At 49.8% G+C, this 25125-nt stretch overlaps 2 protein-coding genes across 3 annotated transcripts; one reads left to right on the top strand and one right to left on the bottom strand.

Moving 5' to 3' along the window:
• Positions 1 to 263: 263 nt before the first annotated feature.
• On the bottom strand, positions 264 to 14555 carry EIF3L (eukaryotic translation initiation factor 3 subunit L). 2 transcript variants are annotated; one of them, XM_084648064.1, is made up of 13 exons: positions 14410 to 14555; positions 14156 to 14195; positions 13056 to 13266; positions 12331 to 12410; positions 11176 to 11237; positions 8997 to 9066; positions 8022 to 8095; positions 6782 to 6953; positions 5833 to 5987; positions 4523 to 4693; positions 2808 to 3305; positions 1504 to 1584; positions 264 to 514 (listed from the first exon to the last, which is right to left on the bottom strand). In XM_084648064.1, exons 1-13 carry the CDS (start codon positions 14440 to 14442, stop codon positions 476 to 478), a joined length of 1686 nt encoding a protein of 561 aa, XP_084504190.1. In that variant the 5' UTR covers positions 14443 to 14555; the 3' UTR covers positions 264 to 475. The 2 variants fall into 2 exon arrangements, with proteins under 2 accessions (XP_084504190.1, XP_084504191.1); XM_084648065.1 differs by lacking the exons at positions 12331 to 12410; positions 14156 to 14195; positions 14410 to 14555 and having other exon boundaries at positions 13056 to 13265.
• A 528-nt stretch (positions 14556 to 15083) lies between these two features.
• ANKRD54 (ankyrin repeat domain 54) lies at positions 15084 to 24916 on the top strand. Its single transcript, XM_084628135.1, has 8 exons — positions 15084 to 15367; positions 16784 to 16831; positions 19146 to 19244; positions 19487 to 19558; positions 20535 to 20582; positions 20696 to 20820; positions 21711 to 21818; positions 23136 to 24916. Exons 1-8 carry the CDS (start codon positions 15115 to 15117, stop codon positions 23208 to 23210), a joined length of 828 nt encoding a protein of 275 aa, XP_084484261.1. The 5' UTR covers positions 15084 to 15114; the 3' UTR covers positions 23211 to 24916.
• Positions 24917 to 25125: the final 209 nt, after the last annotated feature.

Genomic DNA, 25125 nt, shown 5'->3' with positions numbered 1-25125 from the left:
AGAATGGATGACCAATTTGGTTTGTAACGTCCTCCAGCCCCCAACTGCGTGACTGCTAGCATTCTCCCTGCCTGTCAATCAACCCAACAGTCTTCTGGGTCCACAGTGTCCATAGAGTTTTAGAAAGTGGGAAAGGGGTCTGTTCCCCATCCTTGTTACCCAGACAGACTGAAAAAAGAGAGCATACTGGTAGCAACTGCCCCCAGAACGCAACCACCTTCTCCCAAAAAGAAGTTATTGTATCTGATACTGAAAACACAGGGGAGATTTTAATTGTTTATTAGATTATCTCAGTCCTTTGTTTGGTGGTGTGATCTGAGCAACCTGCTTAGCAAAGTAAGAAATGTCAGTGCCACAGGAGATTCCAGAAATGCCACAATCCTCAACTCCCCTCTCCCACAGCAAATAGAATAATTTCCCCTCCCCTTCCACATTGCTGGTCAGCCTGGTGACAGTGACAATATGAGCAGATGTTTCAGGGTCTCTGGCCCATCTTCTTCAGAGTTCGATTCAGCTGGAAGAAAAGAAGCAGCCTGTTACAGAGAGGGGAGTTCAGGAAAACCCTCACTGCTGGGGCTCTCACAAGCGCACCTTCCCAAACACTCCCACACTCAACTGTGCAAATGCCCTGAGGCAGTAGTAAGCGTAGTCCACAGTAAGGAGAAAAAAATAGTAAAAACCTCCCCACCCCACAACAGGGGAGATCCAGGACAAGAGGGTATAAGTGTTTTCAGTAAACGATAGGGCAAGGAATGGGGTGACCTGCTTCTATCACAGAAAATTTACTTTCTCTCTGCAGTGAGCACTTGGATATGACCGGTCCTGCAGTGGCCCCTGCTGGAAAAATGGGGCAGAGACAGTATGTTCCTCCTTGCCGAGCATCCAGCAGCAAGAAAGGGCAGGGGCATCCTATAAAGCTGCTGGAGCAGGGTCCCAAGGCCTTCAGAAGGGTCCCTTCTGCCCTACATAGAATGGTGGCCGTAATGAATTCCCACTGGTGTTACTAATGGAAATCCTTTACACTCATCTAAGGACAACTGAGCCCTCACAAGGTGGCAGCAAAACATATCAGGATGGGGGAGGAGAACACATCACAGGTAGATACCCCAGGGAATAGCTTAAAGTTGTCTCTTCACCAGACAGAGCAGATTAACTCTACCCTCCCTGTTGGCACCACTAAATGAGTTAACCTAATCCCTCCCTGCTCCCATTTTGCAACCAGGACAGTGGTTATGCTGGGCCACAAAGGAGAAGCACATCCTTCCCCCAAAGGTCACCAGCTGGCTGTTTAGAATACAGGCTTTGTTAGGCTCAAAGGGGGGTTCCTGCAATCCTTCCCGATGGCTTTGGTGAGTCACTGAATAGAAACATTCCAGCTGTTTGATCTGGTCTCACAGAAGCACCCGTACCCACACAGGCATCTCTCCCACTAGTCCTAGACCTTCCCCAGACTCCCCATCAGGGATTATTCAGAGTCCCCTGCCCTAGTTACCCAGAGCTCACCTCCTCAAATTTGTGGATCTGGCGGATGAAGAAGTCCCCATAGCGCCGAGCAACCTTTGTGTCTGCAATATGGATCATGTCCTGCCAAGAGAATATGGAGCAATCAGGAAAGGAGCAGAGTTAATTCTTGGGTATACAGCAGCCTTACTGGGGGAAATGACCCACTGAGGCCTGAGATCAGTGTCAGAGACACCCCTCAGCTGCACTAGTCAACAGATAGAGCCCAGAATTAAGCCACAGCACTCTAATTTAAATTTTTCTTTTGGGGTAGGCTCTTGTTTACTCTTGCAAATGGAATCCAAGTCCACAACGTTTTAACTTCCTGTGGCCTTGTCTCCATTCAGCCCTGATGACCAATTTGATGGTGGAGGCTCCCCATCCCAGCTCTTGGGCCTTTCAGGGTAGCTTTCCCCTGCAAGGTCTGGTTCACTTTCTGCCTCCCTCTAGCAGCAGCAAAGGAGCAGGGCTTCTGCTAATGTTTCTGCAATGCTAGGGAGTCAATGGCAGTTCCACTTGGTTTGGGTGGGTGGGACAGGCAAAGCAAGAACCAGGCCTTGCAGGAAGCAGACCACCTCAAGGTCCAAGAGGCTAGAAGCAGCAATCCTTTCTATCCACCAGGCTCCCTGACATGATTCAGGTGTGGGGGGGGGACAGAGACCTTCTCTGAAGAGTCAAGTGGCAATGTACCTGGAGGCCCTCACTAAGCAGGGAGGACTCTTTTCTCCTCCCTGTGCGCACCTGCTGGCCTTGACTTTCAGGGACAGGCTGGAGTCTGATCATTCTTTGGGTCTGGATTTCCAGCAGAGCAGGCGCTAGCTAAGAGCTGAGGGTGGGCCGAGTTGAAGGCTTTAGCAGCAGCGTGGCCAAGCAAGACTCCCACATGGTGGGGAAATGAGATGGGCAGGGGAGGTGCTAAAAGCTGACAATGCTAGACACTGCATTTAAATTGAAGTCTCGAGCTATTATTGAACATTTCCTGCCCAGGACCAGTGACATGGAGAGGAGTATTTGGAGCCTGTTTACTCAGGCCAATAGGTCTGATGTGCTTCTAGTGGCACAGGCCTAAAGGTTGGCCAAGAGCCTGCCCAGGCACATGCTCCTGGCACTACCACTTCTCCATTAATGATGCTGTTGAACAGCAGGATTCTGGCTTCACAGCAGCACTTTGAACCACCTCTGGGAATGAGTTCCCAATTAAGAATATGAAATGAGGAGAGAAGGCACGTACTCCGGAGATTGGCAAGAATTTCTGATCACGGTTTTTCATGCCTGAGACAGAGGGAAAGGGAAAGAGAGAGACTGACCTTATCAATGTAGAAGTCAACCTCGGAGGCTGACTGGAACTCCCCATCCAGGGCTGAGATGCCGCTGGTCCAGACCAGGTTCTTCATCTTGTGTTTGAAGACCAGCAGCTGGATGCGAAACTCCTGCTCCGTGAGGTCCAAGAAGCCAGCCAGCTTGGCCACAGGCATAGTGGTGTAGAGCTTCAGGAAGCTGCGGATGGTGGACAGCTGGGCCTGCTGCTGCACCTCATCTGCAAATACCTTCAGCTGCTGCAGGAAGGGCTCCTTGTGGTAGTTGGGATGCACATTGTCATAGTTGGGGACCACAGGGGAGAGGAATTTGGGGCAGGCATAGCTGAAGAGCTCCTCATACACCTGTGGGTCACCCTTCTGCATGCGCAGCATCTTGTCCCCATACTTTTCCCTCAGCTGCAGGTGGATGCTCTCATCTATTCGCATGGGGTACATGGTGAGAGCAATGGCCAGAAGGGCATGCATCTGCTCATTCTGCTTGTTAATCTGAGATAGAGAAGACAGTCATTAGAAGCCATCCCTCCACTGTTATTTTACAGTGCCCAGGAGAGAGCTCGGTACCACACTGTACAGAGACATGCCCTTTCCCCAAAGCATTTATAATCTGGGACACCATGTGGTGAGCATGGGGTAAATAGGAGGGGAAGGCATGAGTTAAGACATGAGTTACAGAAATGCTGCTAATGCTCACCTGGTTAATCAGTTTAGACACATGCATCTATTGGTAGTACACAGATCTCCCTTTCAATACCTACCATTCACTTAGTTGTTGTATGCACTGTGGAAAAGCAGAGTCTAAAGGAGGGGGCTTGAAGGAGGAGTTGGTATTGGCTTGGCAGACCAGAATTGAGGTGTAGCAGGAGAAAGGGGCACCTTGGAGATGGTTATGGAAGAAGCAGACAACTAGGACAGCAAGCCTGGCACCAGTGGCAAAGCAGAGGGGGCAGGAATGATGTGATAAAAGACAAGGTCAGATACATAAACGTAGGCAGAGTTGTAAAGGGCCCTGAAGGGGAGGATATGTTTAAAAACCGATGGTGGGTGGAACAGAGAGCCAGGGGACAAGTTTAGATCAATACGCAAGGAGGACTATTTTAGCGGTCACATTCTGAATGCACATGGTGGGGGACCAGGGAGGCCAGCAAGGAGGTGACTGCAGTAGCTGAAAGGGGAGTCAGGCTGTGGGGAGGACGGGGTTAGCTCTTTGGCTAGAAAGAAAAAGCCAAATCTTTGAAGTGTCATGGAATCAGAAACAGTAGGATCTGGACATGTGAGGAGTCAAATGATCCATCAGGATACAGAACCTGGTGGTGTGAACCGTGAAAGAACAGGAGAGAAGAAATGAAGACGAAAGTGAGGTGCTTGGTTCTAACAGTCAGTGACACAGGTCGAAATGCAAGACTGGATGGAGAGAAACAGATCATGGAATGGAGACAGAGACTGGTGAACTGTCAGCAAGAAGATGGCACTGAAAATATATAAGTGGATATGGTTGCCCAGAAATAGGATGTAGAGGGAGAAGGAGGGGCTATGGATCAAACTCTGTGGGACTGGGAAGGATGACGACTCACCCAAGGAGATGCTGAGAAAACATTACCACACAAGCCAAGGGCGGACAGAAGGTTATGGAGGAAGTTATCAACAGCAGCAGAAAGGTCAAAGATTGTAAGAGAAGGATAGTGCACTGCCCTCGCTCCCCTTACCATTTCATACTTGTAGGTAGTCCTCTGGAACATGCTCTTTGTCCTCTGGATGTAAAGGAGAATGTTGGCAAAGACACGGATGGCATCCTGGTAACGCCGCATCATAAGGTATGCAAAGCCCACGTAGTAATAGGTGGTGACTTGGCACTCTGGCACCCGGGAATACATGCTCTGGAGAGGAAGAGACACACAAACATGTAAAGTTAGAAAAGACATCTCCCACAACAACCTTTAGCACTTCTTTCCTTCAGGGAGCCCATCTCCATCAGTCTCCAAACCAGTCCTACCACAGAGAAAGGAGAGGGTTGACCTGCTGCCCTCAGTGTTTCCTGTACAGGGAAGTGAGAAAGCTATCATAGCAGACTGGATGATCTAACAGATCATTTCCATCTCCCTGGCAATGGAGGATGGTTGCCAGCACTATGTTCATCTCTTCTTGTCCAGGCTAGTGTTTAAAAGTTCTCTCCTTCCCATGACAGATTATTACAAGCTAACAGACACCACTGTTGGGTATTCCCCCCACAATATTCAGCCTAAAATTTATCTTCATTTCATCCCATACATGCTAATTTTACCTGTGTCTCACACTAAACACATCCCATGCCTTCCCACCAGTAATAGGCTTCAGGCTCAGTTGATAAAATTCCATACATTGCAGGGTGTTTGCAGTCCCTCCACAGCAAGCGGTTAAAGTAGCCCATTCCACCCCCGCATACAAGCACACAGATGGATAACATGCAGAGCTCCAGACCAGCCCAGTGACCACTCTGATGTTGCAGCTGGACTGCAATCAATCACAATTATCACAGGGGGTCCATGGTCCTAGAATAAGCATTAGATATGTGGGGTAGAATGGTTGGTACCAGCAGGGCTGGGGGTAAGGGAAGCACCTGCTAACCAAGACAGGACCAGGGTGCCATACTGTTAAAGGACACTATCTAGTCCAGCTAACTAGCACAGCAACATCACTTTAGCATATGATACTTCAATCAACATTCCCCTCAGCATGGAATTGCACCCAGTACCCTAGAAAGCAGACCCCCAAGAACACGTATACATGCTAGAACATCAGGGGACAGCTATGTGTGTAGGATTTGCATTAAGTGTTACATTATGCTGTGATTACAGCCCCATGTGAGGGTGGAAGTCGACACCCCCACCTGACATTTAGAGCAGGAATGAATAGCTCCATAGTTGGGCAGTTCATTGTGATGATCGGGGGCCCCACGCCTTTAGATAGCATTTGCTGCCCTTTCAAATAAAGGCATTTTAAACCCAGAAGGGAGCATTTAAGAGCTGTGGCTTATTACCTTCTTGTTGAGCTCAATGTTCTCCAGAACCTTGATGGCTTGGTAGTAATCCCCCAGCAGTGAATGGAGGCGCAGTAGCCCCACAAGACTGAAGTAGCCCAACATCTTATAGAGGGAGTGACGACCGTACTCTCCAGCCACGCTCTCAGGATCACCTGGAAAGAGAGGAAGTGTCACACTTTCTACAGGGGGAAAATGGGCTCTCTCCCCACAACTCAACTACCTCGGCCCCCTGGACATCAGAGGGGTGGGTAAGTCAGGAGATGCAGCCTTCAGCACTCCTCCCAAACTGTTTCCCAATCAACCTCAAATAATTATCCCTTCCCATGGTAACACTTGCCAGAATTAAGGGTTTAGTTCAACTGCCAATTAAACCAATAGGAAGTCAACGGGCGTTAAACAAGGATTTGTCCCAATCTTTAAAACGTTGCAATCTCATCCATGCAGCAAAGAACAGCACTCTAATGGTACATCTGCATTCTCAGAGCTTTACTTGGGGCACAGACAGCTCAACTTGAAGAGCCCGGACAGCAACTACTCATTGCCTGCTTTTACCTATTTATAGAATGAGTTTGGTGCAGGTAAGAAGTGCAGGACTGACAGCATTGGAGTTTGAAGCCTTCTCTCCTCAGCACAGACAGCAGCAGTGTAAGCATACACCAACCTACCACATGCATTTGGACGAGAAGGGAGTTATATCTCAGGCCCACTCAATCATAGGCCTCCAAGCTGAGGCTACCAACTACTGTCACCTGTGATGGGTTGGGTTTTTGGTAAATACACTTGAGACACCTCAGCTCATTTTGCAGAACAGTCCCCAGTCACTTCCACCCCAGACTAGAACCAGTAACTTCAAGGAGAAAGACTTTGCATCCCATTCCTAATCTCCCTTTCCCTTTGATCACTCCTCTTGGCCAGGACTGCATACTCGGGAACCCTGACCCCTCACCTCCACTGGTGTAGACCTCTAGCTGTCGGTTGATGTTGGACTTGTCCACCAGGGAGTGCAGCACATTGAGGACACTGTGGACATTCCAGATCTTGGGGTTTGACCGAAGGAAATCAATTTCTTCTTCAGACTTCTTGGCTGTTTTGCAGCGGTACTGGCTGAACGACTGGAACTATGGGACAAGCAGATAAGAAGCTAGCACAGAAAAGCTCATCTAAACACCAGCCTTATGGTTCTATCATATGACTGAAGTACTGGAAGCCACAGGTCCCAACAGCACCTTAATATGCGTTATTACTTGGCAGGTCAAGAGGACAAGTTATACAAACGTAATGCACCTAGGCCAAGACTAATGTGACGCAGATACTCAGCATGAGGGAAAACCTACAAAGCAGCATCACTAAGGACCCAAGGGGTGGGTGAAGGACTGACCATTAGACATGACTGAAGTGGCAGCGAGAAAGTGGCTCACATACACACACAGAGGCATCGTTTCACACAGCAAGGAGATGACAGTCCGTCTCCATATGCACTTGACAAGATAACACCTGGAATAGTGTGATCAGTGCCAGACATCTTCACACCAAGACATCAAACAGAAGGGAATTCAGAGAGACAAAAGTAATTTAAGATCTGGGAGGGTGGACTGATGGAAGGGGAAAATAAGGGATATTTCAGCTGGTATCAGGAAATGTTTCCTGACAGCAAGATCTCAGTCTGTGGACTAGTTATATTGCTCTGTATGTTTGGACTTGGAGATTATTCCAAATAGAAGTGGTACAGGCACCATCAAATGAGAAATCTGAAGGTGGAAAAAATACAATATATAGAAAACAATCCTGCACTGGTCAGCTAGGGTGGACAAACATTCTAATAAGTGCTTTGTAACACTAGATGATTTTAGCCAGGCAGCTTCCCATCATTTAGATGTGGGAGAGCTGGGGACAGAGAAGATGCACTTTACAGAAACAGGTCAGGATGCAGGAACTTGAAATGGAAATATGAGTAAAATGCCACAGTTCCCCAAATATCCTCCAATAACGTGAAGGAATTGTTATAATTAGAGAAAAGGTTAAGGTCTTTACTTCCTATGGACCTCAAATCCGAGTACTCCCTTGGATACTCTGCATATTGGGAGATCTCAGCTACAGGAATCACATGAAATGGAAGGGGGAATGATGGAGAACTGAACAGCCTTAAGCACCTATGCTGCCAGAAGCCCCAGCAGCAGGCCATGTACCTGGTAGATGAATTCATCAATGATATCCCACAGCCACTGGTTGGGTAGTTCCAGAGGAGCAGGGCCATCAGCATCTGTAGGAGAAAAACACAAGCTTTTACCCACAATCAAGAGGTAGGATGACAGTGACATGAAGCTGTAGGGGAAAATATGGGCATCACTGTAACTTTCCCCTTCAAGGGTGGAGACAGAGCAGAATTTTCCCATTGAGTGAGGTCCCCAACAGAGAGATGATGCAATAGCTCTGGTCGCACCCACTGCCTCCTCATTTGAGGAAAACACAGCAAGGGCTTCTTGACTTAAAAGACCAGCTTTTCAAGTCTGCTTATTAAATACTCTACAGCAGTATTTCTCAACTGGTGGGTTCTGACCCCCACAAGGGAGACAGGGGACAATCAGGGGGTTGTGAGGCACTGAAAACTTAATACAATCTAAATCAAAGAAAATCTCACTCCCCTCTTTCCTCCCACACGACTATTCCCCTTCAAGGTCAAGTATTCTCTATCAGCCTCTCTAACCACAAATGGATAAATAGGCATAGCATTGTTATTGATACATTTACTAGAGAGTAATAAGTGCAAGGGGATCACAAAATGTGACTTCGAATAATGGGTCTCCAACCTGAAAAGGTACAGAAAACATTTATCTTTCTCTCCATTTGCTCACAGCTCCACTCACCCCCCAACCTCCACCCCAGTGCAAAAGGAGAAGACACCTCCAATAACTCACCTACCGTTTGCAGACCTAAAGAAGGCTGATTCTCTCCTTTTGCTCAGAGCAGTTCAGATTAGTGGAGGGATTTGGAATTGGTGTGTTTTCAGATGGATGAATGTGAAGTGCTATCAATTCAGCAATTTCTTTCCTTGAGTAAGACCATGGGATTCTTTCCTCTATAATCCATAAACAAGCATGCTTCTGTTCTTCCCCCCACTCCCCAGAAATTCACACACTAGTAAGTGGATCATAGTGACTCACTCAGAATGTAGTTGAAGAGATTGCAGTAGTTGTAATAAGATTCAAATCTCTGCTCCAGAGAGGGGCCACCCTGTAATGAAAATGGAAGAGAGAGTGGGGAAGTCAGTATAGTCTTCTTAGCTTCACTTATCTGCTAACTGCAGAGGGCCTCTCAAGCGTGGCAGGAATGGGTTCAGGGCTATCCTCATGCCTTTTGTGCAGTCACACTCTAGAGTAGCTGAGACACTCTTTCACTGACGATTGAGCTGCCAAAGTCTTTATAATCAACCAGGCCAATCATCATCATCATCATACACCCCCCCACCATGACCATGAGTGCACACTATGGTTATCAAGTAGAATCAGTCTGACTGTTCATGTGCAATGAACTCCTTTCAGAGGTCCTGCTGCTTTCCCAAACTAAACATCTCACAAATAGAACTTCTCCCCTTTCCTCCTAAACATCCTCCTGTCACCACCCAGACCAGGGGTGGCCAACCTGAGCCTGAGAAGGAGCCAGAATTTACCAATATACATTGCCAAAGAGCCACAGTAATAGATCAGCCGTCACCCCCACCCCCCATCAGCTCCCCCACCCCACTCCCAGCGCCTCCCACGCATCGGCAGCCCCGCTGATCAGTGCTTACCCCTCCCTCCCCACACCTCCTGATCAGCTGTTTCATGGCGTGCAGGAGAGAAGAGCGAGGGCACTGCAGGCGCAGGGGAGGGGGCGGGGAGGGCCTGTGGCAGAACCAGGGGTTGAAGAGTGACCACACATTGGAAAGTTGACACCTGTAGCTCCAGCCCCGGAGTCGGTGCCTCTACAAGGAGCCGCATATTAACTTCTGAAGAGTCGCATGGGGCTCTGGAGCCGCAGTTGGCCACCCCGACCCAGACTCAAGATCTTCAGATTATCTTAAAGAGCTCTCTGTCCTCCTTCCTTCACATGCACGCTCTTGACAAATCCTGTCAATTCTTCCTCTTCACAGTGGTTCAAGTGTTTCATTATTGACCACTTTATAAAATGAGCAAACGTGTCAGGGAAGCACCCCCTTCCCAACACCCCAATCCCTCAGTATTTCATTTTTAAGAACTCCACAGGCCATAGTTTGAGAATCACTGTGCTACTACACCTGTAAAATCTACTCCCCTGCCCAATCTATTCCTACTAGTATATCCCTGGATCATGTCTCACGCTAATGCAACATCTCTTTCCTAATCTCCCTGCTTCTCCCCTCTCTAAATCTACTCAAACAGTGCAGCTAGATCTTCTCCCTTTTCCACAATCTCTGAACCATAAACTGACCATCTTCCTATTCTGGCATTCATTTCAAGCCTCCAATTAGCTTCATTCCTGCCTATATCTCAGCTCTCTGCTTCCTCCTGTTTCCACCCCTTGAACCATTTACTTTGCCCAATCTTCCTTCTCCACTAGGGGATTCAGAACCCTCTTTCACAATACACCTCTCTATGCTGGTAGGCTGCAATTTCTTGCACATCAGTCTCATTTTTAGTCTAGCACCCCACCACCAGTCTCCACTCCACTGCTTCCTACAGCCATCCGACAATTGTAAAAGTTAAATAAAAAGCCACAAAACAAGCTACACTTCTCTTGGAATTACAGCTCTGTCAAGGAGAGAATCCAATTGTTTTCGGTTGTCTCTTCTCTCCTTAATTCACCCACCACAATAATCAGGTGGCATTTGTAGTTATTTTTTATTTGTATGACCATAGCACCTAGAAGCCCCAGTCATGGCCAGGGCCTCACTGTGCTAAGTACTGCACAAACAGAACAAAAAGACTGCCACTGCCCCGCTCCTGCCCCAAGGAGGCATTACCTAATTTATATCATAGACTTCTCAAAAACCTTGCCTTCTTATGTGAACCAATTATTATGAACTTTGTGCTAGTAATCACTAGCAAGAAATAGAGCCAGATTACGAGCCTTGGCAGTGGATGGAAGATCAAGTGTTAAAATGTCAGAACTCAAACGAGGCATTACCAACCATAAGCCTGCGCAAATTTCTCAAGATCCAATCAGGACCTCATGGCAGCATATCAGAAGTGTGAACAAATTTGTTCTGCAGAAGTTATCTGAATCACAGACAATGTGGTCCAGAGGGAGGAAAGGGCAAGTTTTACAGAACAGCCATAGGGAAGCCTGCATGTAATTAGCAGGACCACATAGGCAAATACTCACGCTGACTTTGGCGTAGATGTGTCTGTAGTAAAGCTCCTTGTACAGAATCAGGAAGACAGCATCTGGAAGAGATGGCAGAACTAGATATTTGGAAGACATTTTGCCAAGTGGTCAACATAGCCAGACGTTTCAGGTACACTGGGAGTCTTCCCCATGCTGCAATAAGGGAAAGGGGAGCAAGAGGGCCCCCCTATGGGGCTTGAGTAGGGAAAACATTTAAGAACTTGTTTCCCAACCTTGGGGACACTGGACAGAGGAAAGGATCAGAGAGCATAGGGAAAGCTGCAAGGCTTTGGATTCACTCCCATTGCCAATGATAGATGTGCTGTTGTGGATAAAGCAGTGGACATTTCTTTGAAGCCCACTTTGCCATCATTCTTCTTTGGCAGTTCCTGAAACAGGTGGCCACAGGAACAGCATTCAGATTGGGAAGCTCTCACCACAGAATTCAGCTCCAAAGCATATGTCTCAGCCCTACCAAACACCAGCAACGGCCAACCTTCATCTTGAGGAGAATGAAATCTGGTGTGTTGGGAAGGAAGGGGACAAAACTAAATAAACAGAAAGCAAAGAACAAAATAAGAGGAAAAAAGAAGAGACAGAAGGAGAGAGAAAACAGACAGAACCAGCAAAGACAGCATCTATGCCACAGCACAATGTGAAGATATATTGGGGCCCAGCTGCAAATCAGCAGGGAAGGCTCCAACAGAAAAGAATGAGATTGCTTTCTTTGCATAGGAGATACTTACAGCTCCCTTGACATTTTACCACATTTATAGCACTTCCACTTCTCAATATGATGCTTAGAAAGCTTGCTTCTGAACTGACTGGATTCTCAGCCACACAGAGTGGGGAAGGAGAAAAATGGAAAAAATGCTGGACAAAATCCAGTGTCTGCCTTGACCAAAAGGATCAGACTGCACTCCTCCCATGCAATTTTTGCTCCGATAGCCAGAAGGACTACTCTTAGGGTAGAAAGTTTGATCTCTAGATCTCATTCAATGCTTGGCCTGTCTGCTCTCAGAGTGCCAAAGGGGTCAGTTACGACTAATGAGTAGATGTGTAACAGGAAGGAACAGAACAGAGACATCAGCTGATCTCTTTCCAAAGTAAAGCAGTTTGCTTCTCTTTCCTCCAAAAAAAGAAAATACCTACCGTTTCCAACCTGTGGTGCAATTGCCTCGGCCTCTGGCCAGGGAGTGTTCTTAAAGAACCTTTCAGTCAGTTTGGTCCAGCTGTGAAAAAACGCATGCAGAGGGGATTGCAAGTTAAACTATTCATTCATCAGTGAAAGAGGGATGGAGTTAAAGATTTCCAATCCTGAAGATATGCCTTGTTAGATCAAAGCTATTTTCACACACAGATTTCCAAAGGAGTCTATTATACATGAGAGAAACCAGTTCAATAGATCTGGAAACTGAAGTCCTCTTTTATCCTTAACACAGAGAAGTAATGCAAGCTTGTCTCACACACCACCTGTGCCAGTGTGACTTAGTCATGGGCTGGAGGGACCATCTCTAGAAAAGAGTCAGACACTCCATGGCCTCTTTGACCCTTGGCAGGTGTTGATGTTATCAGCAAGTGAGCTAGTAAGCACCAATGAGGGTACTTTTTTGTGATATGCACATTAGAAACCGGATTGAGACTCATTTGATATGAATTTCAATCACTACTAACCTGGGTTTGGGACAAACCAGCTCTCTAGAAGGAAGAGATCCTTTCACTTCTCAGACATCCAAATCTACCCCCAGTCCACATTTTAAATAAAGTCCAAATTTGGATCAAAGCAACTGACTGGAGCGCCCTTTAATAAAAGCAACAAAAACCCCACAGGACCAGTTACAACAGCAATTCCCACTCTGGGAGGGATAGGTTTGTACCTGTTTTCATAGATATCTTGGATCTCATACACCTTCTGGTCAATGACATCACTGGAGACACGGCTAGCCTGAAGCTCATACACCTTCTGGTCAATCAGATCCGAAACAGTTTTATGAAAATACTGGATGAAGTTTTTGATCACTTCAGGGATCACCTGGTAGGTCTGTTGCTCATATTGGCGTTCATAGGCTAGATCCTGTTTGGGGTCTCCTGTGGAAGAGCAGTGATCCAGCACACGATTTAGGAGCATAGCTCCGCTCGGAAAGAGGCCCAGAGACAGCACAACCAGGCTGTATCTGGGATCCAAACCAGCTGGCCACAAGTTTAGATGAAGACAACTCCAGCACCAAGACAGCAAAACAGAGTTGAGTAACATTTCAGGAAGTGTCTTGCTTGGTCAGGGTCCTTCCCTGGGAATTCCCACCTCTTAGAGCAGTGGTTCTCAACCAGAGGTCTTCCAGGGTGCACATCAACTCATCTAGATATTTGCCTAATTTTACAACAGGCTATGTAAAAAGCACTAGCAAAGTCAGTACAAACTAAAATTTCATACAATGACTTGATTATACTGCTGCATATACTATACACTGAAATGTAAGTACAATATTTACATTCCAATTGATTATTTTATATTTGTATTGTAAAAATGAGACAGTGAGCAATTTTTCAGCAATAATATGCTGTGACACTTCTGTATTTTTAGTCTGATTTTGTAGGCAAGTAGTTTTTCCATGAGGTGTAACTTTGGGGAACGCAAGACAAATCAGACTCCTGAAAGGGGGAGAGGTAGTTTGGAAAGGTTGAGAGCCACTGACTTAGAGCCATGCCAGGTCTCTGACCAACTACTCACACACAAAAGTGCAGGGAAACCACTAAGGGGAGGGTAGAGTGGTCGGGGATGAGATCCCCCCCCGCCCCACGCCGCCCCGTTGGAGAGTCACACGAATGTCCCCCATGTGCCAGTTCCAGCTCAGGGGCATGCGGGCGGTCAGGGACCCCTGGTGTGTGTGTGGGGGGGTGGGAACTGGGGCATCCCCCCGGGAGGGCAGGGGCAGGGCAATGCGCGGGCACCCTGGCTCGGCCGGGCAGCAGGACTCACCTGTGTGCATGTCATAGTCACCCTGGTACGTGTAGGTGTCCTGCGGGGCGAACGAGACACAGAAAGGGGGGTGTCACCACGGGGAGCTCAGACCCACAACGGACCCTCTCCCCTCCCCCCCCGCGGGCCCGGGTCAGGAGAGGAAGCCAGGCCCTTCCCCGCCCTTGGCAGGCCCTTCCCCGAGCCCCTCAGCCGTGAGTCAGGCCCCCCGCCCGGCCGCTCCGCACTCCCTGGAGCCGCGGCTGGCCGGCTACCTCGGTGTCGTAGTCCTCGGCCGGGTAGGCCATGGCGCGAGCAGCGGGGAGGGAGGGTCGGCACGCGGCGGCGACGGGCGGCGCGGCAGGAAAAAGGCTCCGGCCGGGAACGCGGCCGCTTGCTGCAGAGACCCGGAAGAGGCGGGGCGGGGCTCAGGCAGCGCTCGGGAGGGGGCGGGCTTAGGGCGGGGCTACAGAGCGTTCAGCCAGAGCCGGGCGGGTGGGTCTGACGGGGCGGCCGGGGGCGTTGCTGGGGGTGACGAGGCAGGTTGAGGGGAGCGGGCGCGTGGAGGGGGGGGGAAGTGCTTGGGGAGTTGCCCCTCCCCCATCCCCATTGCTCTTTCCAAACCCAAATAAAGCCTTATTTACTCCTCCGGCAGCGCCCCTTCTCGGATTGCCTGCGGAGGGTCGGATGGCCTAGATCTTTCATTGGGTGAAATACCGATCTGTCATCCTCAGGCTTTGTCTCATTGGCTGCTGCCTGGAGAGTCGGATGAAGCCCTGGCCTGTCATTCATTTCCTTCCCCGGGGCGTCCTCCCGTCCGCCCCCGTTCCCGATTGGCTGCGTGGTGCCGGATTCTGTGATTGGGGAAGGCAGTCACGCCTCTGAGTCCCCGCCCTCGTTACTATAGTTACTAGGTTCTCCCCGCCCTCTGTCCGCGCGCCTGGGCCCGGCCCTCGGAAGGCCGCGCGGGGGCGGCGGGGATGGACGTCGCTGGGGCTGGGGCGGCCGCGGCGGCCTCGGACGAGGAGCCGGGGCCCCCGGGGGGCGGGTTCGCGCTGGCGGAGTTCGGGGCCGCGCTGCGAGGCCCCCCGGAGGCCCCGGGCCCCGCCTCGCTCGGCTACCTGCACGTCCTGTGGCAGCGCGACCCGCCGGCGGGCAAGATCCCCGCCCGCCGCCAGCGCCGGGCCGCCCGGCTGCACCGCGCCCTGGGGCCCACGGGCAAAGAGATCCACGGTGAGGGGCGAGCGCGGGGCGGGGAGACGGGCACAATCCCCGCAGGGGAGGGGCATGAGGCTCGAGCGCCAGGAGAGAGCCCCCTGCCTTCTCCTCCCGGGCCAGGGGGAGAAGCGGGAGGGCCCCACTCCGTGACCTCTTCCCCTCGCTTGGAGGGGACTTGCCGGGTCTAGCTGGTGCAGGGGAGGAGGAAATGCAATGTAGGACTCTGCTCCAGCCTGGGCCCCTGCCCTGGCCCCCTGAAGCCCAGACGTCTGATTGGAAAACCATAAATGGTGGTGCTCTTCCCCCAGTCAGGCCCCGGCTTTGTCCTCTCATACGTTCTAATGAGAGTCCTTCACAGTACATCGAGCAGCTCTAAACAATTGATTAGCAATGAAATGGCTAGCATAAGTCATCACATAAGCCATATCACTAGGCTTCAGAACTAAGACTCTGCCAAACTGTTGGGTCAAGCTGGCTGCAGGCTCTGACAGACGTGCTGGCGTACATTTCGTTTACAGTGTGCCCTTTGCAAGCGCAAAGACTTATTCTGGTGCACAAGATGGGAACCACCAAAAGAAATACAGGTCACTCAGTAGCTGCCAGTCAAACCCCATCAAGAGCCATTTCCCACTCTGCTGCTACAAAGGAGCACAATATTGTCCATTAATACATAAGGAAGAAACACTCTGAAATGCTTTGGGAAGAAAAAAAGATGGTAGGAATAGCATGACATTGCGCAGCAACCTGATGCTGAGTCAGTGCTGGCAATGGGACATGTGATGGGTAACCAGGTACAGACACATAGCCAAGTTCTCCGAGTCTAGGTGGAAGCCCTTGTATAATCTACCATGCCAATAAAGATGTTTTATTAGAATACATACACCCTTTGTTGGTGGAGTAGAGAGGAGATGGCTGAATCTAAGATTAACTGCATGGAGGAGTTGGGAAAAGGTTCTCATTCACTTTCAAATTTGAGCTGCTGTAACCCACGCACCTCCTGGGTGTGGTGTTCTGTTCCATCTAGTGGTCCCAAGATCACTTAGAGAGAGAGAGGTTAATGAGTCTGTTCTACAGCCTTTGCTAACAGCCATATGGCTTTTAGCTCATGCAGTAGAGGCTCATGCATCTAGCTCCAGAGGTCTCAGGTTTGATCCCAAGGACCAAGGTCTGTCAGTGTTACACTACATAAAGAGGCTTCCTTGGGAAGTGCTGTCTGGCAGGAAAGGCCTAACGACCACCTTTGGAAGAAAAGTATGAAGCCTCCTGCTTCCTGGGGCTTTGATCTCATATATCCCTTCCTCTAGGGACAAGCCAATCCTTCCAGTGTTGTTTAGCTCCTGAATTTGGGACTTGTCCTGAAGGGAGGATTCTAATAATGGAACTACACCTGTTCTCTATGCTCTTTGCAGTAACCCGTTCTCTTTTCCGCAGCTCTGAAAAGATTGAGAGAATCCGCCAATGCTAACGACTTAGAAACAGGTGAGCCTGCACCAGCCAGGTCTACTCAGAACCTTTCCCTGGAAGGGCAGTTTTGCAATTGGCATTGTAGGGGAGGAAAGGGAAATGCAGGTGGTTTGTAGAACCAACCATTCGGACATTGCACATGCAAAAATAGTTTTGTTCTGCTAGGACTGGGCTGGGTGTAAAGTTCAATCTAGCATTTCTGCCCTCTCCACTTCATAGCGTTAGTTGTTGCAGAGTGCCTTAAGACAGACTGGCATTGCATTTTTATTACATATGTGACAGAGACTTCAGCCCAGGTATCAACAATAGTAACATGTCCTGCTGCAGAGTGGCAGGAGAGCAACGCTCTTTTTGAAAGAAAGACAAGTGACTGTTGCACAAACAGCCCCAGTCTGTTGTCAGCCAGCATGGCACACCAGATAGGAGAACAAGACTCGGGCAGTGCAGATTCTATTCCTGCCTCTGCTACTGTTATTTGTATGACCATATCACCTAGGCATCCCAGTCACAGACCAGGACCCCATTGTGCTAGGTGCTGTACACAGAACAAAAAGATGATCCCTGCCCAAAAAGAGTTTACAATCTAAGTATAAGACAAGACTCAACCCGTGGATACAGACAGATGGGGAGAACAAAGAAACAATATTGAGTATTGACTCACTCTATGACTTAGGCAAGTCACTGAGCTTTTCTGTACCCCTTTTCCCATCTGTAAGGCAGGGAGATGACACTTGCTCGTTTTTGTGAAGGGTTTTGAAATCTATTGATGCAGAGCGCTATAGAACATGTCTCGGCTTGAGGTACTGGGTCAGAAGTGACTTGTACAGCATGACCCTTTTGTATTAAAACCCATGTGTCCCACTATATTATAGTTGCAAAACATGTTCTAAATTTATATGCAGGTCCCTTGTGTATTAAATCTTGCAGTGTTTTATAGCTTGTCGTGCCAGTGAAGTGATTGCCATTGAATCAGTGACTCATCAGCGTGGAAATAATCTTTGACCATTTCTGTCATCACACCGAATCTTCACTCATCTCAAAACATTGTCAGAATGGGAAAGGTTAAATTGTTTCCCCCTGGTTTTGGGAGATGATTAGGTTGGACTTTACATTAATGTTTCCTGTAGTTGGCCTGTCAGTCTTTCTCCCTATCCCCTGGCTAAAATAGCAGAATTGCACCTATCCTAAGGGCACAGTCATCTTTTCAGGTGTTACTTCCATTTTCCCCCACCACATTTAGAAATAATCCAGGAGGGGCAGGGGAAGGAAGCCCAGTTGTAATAATGGTTCCAACCCTAGAACCCAGGAGGAAGGTAATATCAGAACTGCCATACCAGAACAGACCAACAGCTGAATCATTCCCGTGTCCTGCCTCCAACACTGGCCAGTAATGAATGTTTCAGAGCAAGACTTAAAGTCCCCTAATTGAATAACCATGGGGGGAGCTTCTTTCTGAGCTGAGCTGGGGATTAATTTATACCCCCAAAGAATGAGAATTGATAACTCTTGTAATCTTAACCTTGCTCATGTCACTGCTACTCTCAGTCATACAATGGTCACTGACCTTGTTGAAGAAGAGCCACAAGAATGCTTAAGGGATTAGAAAAGTTGCTTTACAGTGATAGATTCAAAGAGCTCAAAATTGAGCGTTTAACAAAGAGAAGGTTAAGCAGTGATTTGATTACAGTCCATAAGTATCTACATGTGGAACAAATGTTTGATAATGGGCTCTTCACTCTAGCACATAGAGGCATAATGTAATCCAGTGGGTGGAAGCTAGACAAATTCAGACTGGAAATAAGATGTCTATATTTAACAGTGAGGGTAATTAACCACTGGAACAATTTACCAAGGGTCATGGTGGATTCTCCATCACTGACCATTTTTAAATCAAGGATGGATTTTTTAAAAAAAGATATGCTCTACAGCCTGTGTTATACAGGAGGTCAGACTAGATGACTACAGTAGTCCCTTTGGGCCTTGGAATCTATGAATTCTGTTTGCACCAATAATATCCCATGACTGTGAGTTGTACTTGTTACTCATTCTCCACATAAAGAAATATTTCCTTCTCTGCTGAGGAATGGAGGCAGTCCAAGTTGCACCAGGGTCTCCCTTCCATTGGGGTTGAAGAGGTAGTTGGATGGATGGGAGTAGAGAGGAACAAGTAAAGTGGGACAAGGGGATCCCTTTCCATCATCAGTCTCTCTCATTCCCATATTTGGGCTCTAGCACTCATCTGGTTGTCTCTCTCTCATAGCTGCTCTACTGATCAGCTTTCCCTCCCAATTAACACGGTCTCTCCTTCTCTCTTTCTCTGTGATGTCAGTGCAGCAACTCTTAGAAGATGGGGTTGACCCCTGTGCTGCAGATGACAAAGGCCGTACGGCCCTGCACTTTGCCTCCTGCAATGGCAATGATCGCATCGGTGAGTGGGAAGGGATTATTTCATGATACAATTTCCTTGTGGGAGAAGTGTTGGAGGAATCTGTGTGTTTCTTTAATTGTGCACCTTGCTAAAAGCAGCATTTCCCCTGCAATCCCTGGCATGCACATGTGCTGCCTCTCAAGATCCCCTATACCATTCAGTGTGGCCAAGGCTGGCTCTTCCCTCTTAGACCTGCTGGGCAAAGGGAAGAGACTGAAATGGGTCCATTTAATTGTTTCTAGTGCAGTTGCTTTTGGACCATGGGGCAGACCCGAACCAGAGAGATGGACTGGGGAACACTGCATTACACTTGGGTAAGTGCCAGGAGCTTGAAATCAGGGCTTCTGTAACATGATCTTTGTTCCCAGAGTTGTGACGATCCCCATTAGTTTCCTTCCTTTCTTTCTTCCTCTGTATTGTGGCAGTCAACCCCTGTCCTGGACTCTTTGGGTTCCATCAGATTTGTTCTTTAATTGAAGGCAGCTTGAGGGTCAGAGCTGAGGGAAGTACATCTCTTTCCTCCTGCTGGCCCTGAGAAACAAGAAGCCTGTTTCAGAGACTATCCAGCTTGCTGGCAGGGGCTGTAACCCAGAGGTGGGCAAACTACGGCCCGTGGGCCGCATCCGGCCCACGGGCCCCTCCTGCCCAGCTCCTGGCCCAGGAGGCTAGCCGCCGGCCCCTCCCCTACTGTCCCCCCTTCCCCACAGCCTCAGCTCACTGCGCCGCTGTGGCTGGCTCTGGCCGGGCGGCACAGCTATAGCACTGCCAGCCACCAGTGCTCCAGACATCACGGTAAGGGAGCAGGGAGAAGGGGGCGTTGGATAGAGGGCAGCGAAGTTTTGGGGGGTGGATAGGGGTCGGGGCGGTCAGAGGATGGGGAACGGGGGGGTTGAATGGGGGCAGCGGTCCCGGGGGGTCAGTCAGGAAGGAGGAGGGGTTGGATGGGGCAGCGGGGGGCACTCATGGGTGGGGGTTCCGGGGGCGGATAGGGGGCAGGGGCTGGGCCACACCTGGCTGTTTGGGGAGGCACAGCCTCCTCTAACCGGCCCTCCATACAATTTCTGAAACCCGATACGGCCCTCAGGCCAAAAAGTTTTCCCACTTCTGCTGTAACCGCTGATCATTGAGCAGGCTTCAAAGGGGAGTGCTGCCCTTCCCTCTGATAAAGAACCCCCTAGGAATCTGGTTGCCTGTGCTGTGGTGCCCAGGGGGCTTAGCACGTGAGCAGGATCCCCTTCCCTGGACTGTAGCTCTACTCTGAGTTGTGCGTCTCATGTTTTCCCTTCCCAGCTGCCTGCACAAACCATGTTCCTGTCATCACGCTGCTGCTGCGCGGAGGTAACACTTCCTCTTTACAAATTATAATGCTACCACCATCTCTTTGACCTTCCCCCAGGGCCACCGCTGCTTTTAATCAACCTCTCTCTCCCCCATGCATGTGCACCTTTCAGGAGCCAGAGTCGATGCCTTGGATCGAGCTGGAAGGACTCCTCTGCACCTCGCCAAGTCCAAGCTGAACATCCTGCAGGAAGGGCTCTCTCAGAGCCTGGAGGCCGTGCGCCTTGAAGTGAAGCAGGTGAGAAACATTCATGCTCTCTGATACTGTGTGCATCTGCTCTCCAAGCACTGCCTTTCTTCGGTGCACTCTGAAGGACACATGGGGTTTTGTAACTGCTTTAAGTGCCTCATTTGAGTACCTCAGCTGCTCCAGCATGCTGGCAATTCCAGGACTCCTGACCTTCTTCCTCCCAGGCTCTGACATCCCACCTCTCTCTGCCTCTGGAGAGTATCTCCCTAAACACCACTTGGAATTGTTGCAGGATCTCTCCAGGGCTTGTGGGCCCTAGAATGCACTGAATGGCAGCTAGTGAGAACTACGAAATGGAGATGTCTGGCTATAGGAGGGACCCCTTAGAAATCCCCTTATGTTCTCCCAGTGCAAGCATTAGGCAAGGCTAGTTGACTAATAGGAACAGCTGTGCACTTTCCTGGAGCACTGGTTGGAAGGCCCTGGACCCCACCTGTCCAGTTTCACAAGTCAGGAAGCAGAGGAGAGGAAAGGGAGATTTGGGTAACGCAGACCTGAGGGGGAGAAAGCAACAAGAATTTTTTACCCAGGGAGCCACTGGATGTGAGGCTGGCCCTTTGAGGACTTTGGTCCTTTGGTCTCACCACTGTGTTCTAATAGCCATGGATAGGAATCGATGGAATGACCAGCCCATCTGAAAAAACTCAGCATCTGATTCACATGTGGCCTTCCTTCTGGAGACGCCCTGGACTGCGCCTCTACACATAGCCCTGTCCAGTTGCTTTGAAGCCTGGCTCTGATCCCCCGTGTGGGTGCCTACCCCAGACCTCAGGAGTGGCACCATGCTGCTGCGGTTGCCCCTTTGTCCTTGCACCACCAGTACCCTGCCCTGCTTACAGCTGTCCTGCTCCTGCATCTCACCACGCTGCCCGTTTCAGATTATCCAGATGTTGCGGGAATACCTGGAGCGCCTTGGGCAGCGGGAGCAGCGGGAGCAGTTGGATGATCTCTGCTCCAGGTTACAGATGACCAGTACTAAGGAGCAGGTGAGAGGCAGCCAGAGTGACTCCCATGCTGCGTTGCTGGCTTCACACGTACATCCAAGAGAGAACAGACAGCTTCAGTAGGCTAACATCCAAGACTGGGACCAGGATACAGACACATTCCCCTCCATGTCACTGGTTCGTATTCGAGCCCACATGTAATGATGGAAAGATTCCCGGTAGCTAGGTTTTGTAGTAACTCATTTGGTGGGAGTGGGTAGTGAGAAGAATGTCTGTATTCTGGAGGGTAGATATTCATAACACGAAAAGCATTGCCACTGCCCAGGGTACCCTTAACGGCAGACTCAGCAGAGACGTCAAAGACCCGATGGGCTGAGAAGATTTCATTTCCCCACTCATCTACACACGTGGGCCCTTCCAGGCAAGGATGAGGTACAGTGGTGAGCTGGAGCCAGTTCGCGCGAACCGGTTGTTAAATTTTGAACCAGTTTTAGAACCGGTTGTTAAAAATTGTTACGGCTCCCCGAGCTCCCGGCCCCTCCCCCGCCTTCCCCCTCTCGCAGAGCCTCAGCTGCCGCTGCTGCCGAGAGCCCCAGGGGCAGTGGGGAGCACAGCTTGGCCCACGGCATGGGGAAGAAGGGACAGCTGCGCTCCGCTCTTCAGGCGGAGAAGCTGGGTGTTTACGCCGCCTGCGAGATACCTAGCCGGGCTGCAGGGAGCCGCATGGGCCTGCGGAGAGCCAGGGGGTGGGCAGGTCCAGTCCCTGGCCTTGGGAATGGTGTATGTGGGAGCAACCCGGGCACCCCTCCCCCAGCCAGTGCCACCCCCTCCAACACCCACCAACCAGTTACCTTCTCCCCTGTGCACCCTCCACCCCAACAACCCACCCTGTCCTGCCACTTTTGCCTCTGGGCAACCTCCACCCGGCAACCCCCACCCCCAGCCAGCCACGGTCACCTTCACCCCTGCATCAACCTCCGGAGCTCCCTCCTGCCCACTCCTCCCTTGTGCAAACCCCTCCCTGCCACCTTCACGCCCCTGCAACAGCCCTGGGCACATACACACCCCCGCCTGCCAGCCTCTTGCAACAGCCCCCTCCTCCCACTTCTCCCTTGTGCCACTCCCTCCCTGCCACTGCACTCCCTGCAAGAGCCCCTTTTGCCTCTGTGCAATCTCTTCCCTGCCACTACACCCGCTCCACCTCTTGGCACATCCCTTAAATCAGAACTTTTTTATAGGGAACCGGTTGTTAAGATTTTGGCAGCTCATCACTGGATACATCCCGCATTACGCTCAGTCTTCCTTCCCTTGCAGCCCCTGCTTGTCTCGCGATAACAAACTGCATTGTTTCTATGTCAGGTGGATGAGGTCACTGACCTCCTGGCCAGCTTCACCTCACTCAGTCTACAGATGCAGAAGATAGAGAAGAGGTAACGGGCTTTCAGATCATTCCCCTGGTGAACAGGAGAGGCCCCAGGGGAGGGACAGCTGGAGCGCATCGCCTAGATTATAAACATTGCTGCCACTGCCAGATACCCTGTTTCTGCTGGACCGTCCCCAGCATAGCACTCAACTCTCAGACTATCCCCTCCGGTGCTGCCATCGGCACCTCCTTCTGAGGCACCTAGGAGGACAATTGAATGCTGGAGCTGACTTTTCGAGCAAAGGGCCCCTCTTCCTTATCATCCTGCTCTAGATCGGATGGTTTAACAAATGTGCTGGCCTTGTGTGGCATGTCCCTCTTTTGAACACTCAGCCTTCCTCAAAGCATCCCAAGCTCAGAGTGGTTGGCACTCATCAGTGTGCCCCTGGTCACCAGCCACACCCAGGTGCACTCAGGCAACGACAGCTCTCCGATATGCTTTTGTGTACAGATCTGCCTTTACTAGGCGCCATTGGACATGGTCACAGTTTCTAGTTGCACAGGATGAGTAGGCTTGTTCAGATGGTGGAAGACTCTGACTTCCTGCACTCACAGGAAATGAAGATGGAAATTCAGCAGAGCTCACGGAGCATTGGTTGGAGTAGGTGGAACGAGGAAAAAAATAATCATCAGAGCCTGGGCCTTCATCCTCAACTCCCACAGGGGCCTGCTGTCAAAAGGGAAAGAGCCTGTCTGTGGGATTGGGATACAAAGCTTTTCACCGCAAGGTTGCTGCTTCCAATGTGATCCCACCTCAAGGAATCACTAAAACTTTGTGCTCAGAGACCACAGCAATGGGTTTGTTAAAAATATATAGATAAAGTTGTTACCAGATTATGGCTGCCCAGTTACAGAGTTGGGTGACACTCACCCACTCCTAGTCCAGTTCTAGGGGGACAGATATCTATGTCCCACAAGACAGCACCATGGCTAACTTCAATCTTCCCTTTTTTTTAGCAGTCTCAGCCAGGAGATCAGGCCTTGATTTGAGCCATTAGAACAGCTCATCTTTCCACCTCAACATGGCTGACATGTAACTTAGACCTGAGCCATGTTGCTAGGGTGGGGGCAAATTTACGTTGTTGCTGCCCATGTGGTATCACTAATCCTGGGGCTAAAATAGATGCCCATCTGAAGGCCTATCAATCGGACACATTTCACCGGCGCTAAATTAATTTGAGGGGAAGGGATTTTAAATAAATTCAATGTGCTGGATGAATTGTGATGCCCACAAGAGGCCTGAAATGGGGAGCATGGAAAGGATGCAGGGAGTTGCCACAGAACAGATGTTCTTTGCCGTCAATTGGGGTGTGGTCATTAATAAGAGCTGGGTGGATTCTGTTTAAGGTACTGATTCTCAAAAGCAGCCAGTACTTCCCCTGAATCATGAACATTCTATGGTGGTTTTTTAGACCCGGAGGACAATAGGATTGGACGCTGTTTAGTAACAGGTGCATCCCTTGTCTAAGATGAGACTGACTAGACGCATGTGTCCAAAGCTTGGATTTCACCCTGATGCATGCAGCTTAGAGCCGTATATATGCTCTTCTGGGGAGGGAAGTTTGGGACTGACTCGGTGTTCTGATTTTGTTTGAGCTGTCACTGTGACTATTAAGACGTTGTTCCAACATGCTGGCTAAAAGAGACACAAAGGGGATGGATGACAATCTGAACTCCTACATTTTACATTCATTAAAATACTGTCAGCTTTTTTGAAGTCCTCCACCAGTTCTTTCATCTCAGGACTCACCTGTCTCCCTCTATCTCCTGTGCCTGGGGCCTGACACTGGACTCGATAACTTCTCTTAAAAAGCAGTGCTTAAATTAAAGATAACAATGTCGAGTTGCCTTGAGCACAAATGCTGGCCTCTTTGCAGACCCCTGGACCCTGCTGCTGATTCACCTTCTGATCTTCAGTCCCGTTGC

Source organism: Lepidochelys olivacea (genome assembly GCF_965140295.1).
Source record: "Lepidochelys olivacea isolate rLepOli2 genome assembly, chromosome: 1".
NCBI classification, from domain to species: Eukaryota; Metazoa; Chordata; order Testudines; family Cheloniidae; genus Lepidochelys; species Lepidochelys olivacea.
This window is presented reverse-complemented; position numbering and strand designations above follow the sequence as displayed.

Coding starts and splice junctions, on each gene's coding strand:
- ANKRD54 (XM_084628135.1), top strand. CDS start 15,115: ATGGACGTCGCTGGGGCTGGGGCGGCCGCGGCGGCCTCGGACGAGGAG. Junction 19,559..20,534: donor GAACACTGCATTACACTTGG/GTAAGTGCCAGG, acceptor TTCCCTTCCCAG/CTGCCTGCACAAACCATGTT. Junction 20,821..21,710: donor TGCGCCTTGAAGTGAAGCAG/GTGAGAAACATT, acceptor TGCCCGTTTCAG/ATTATCCAGATGTTGCGGGA.
- EIF3L (XM_084648064.1), bottom strand. CDS start 14,442: ATGGCCTACCCGGCCGAGGACTACGACACCGAG. Junction 11,238..12,330: donor TGCACCACAGGTTGGAAACG/GTAGGTATTTTC, acceptor CATCTCTTCCAG/ATGCTGTCTTCCTGATTCTG. Junction 4,694..5,832: donor ACATTGAGCTCAACAAGAAG/GTAATAAGCCAC, acceptor CTTCCTCTCCAG/AGCATGTATTCCCGGGTGCC.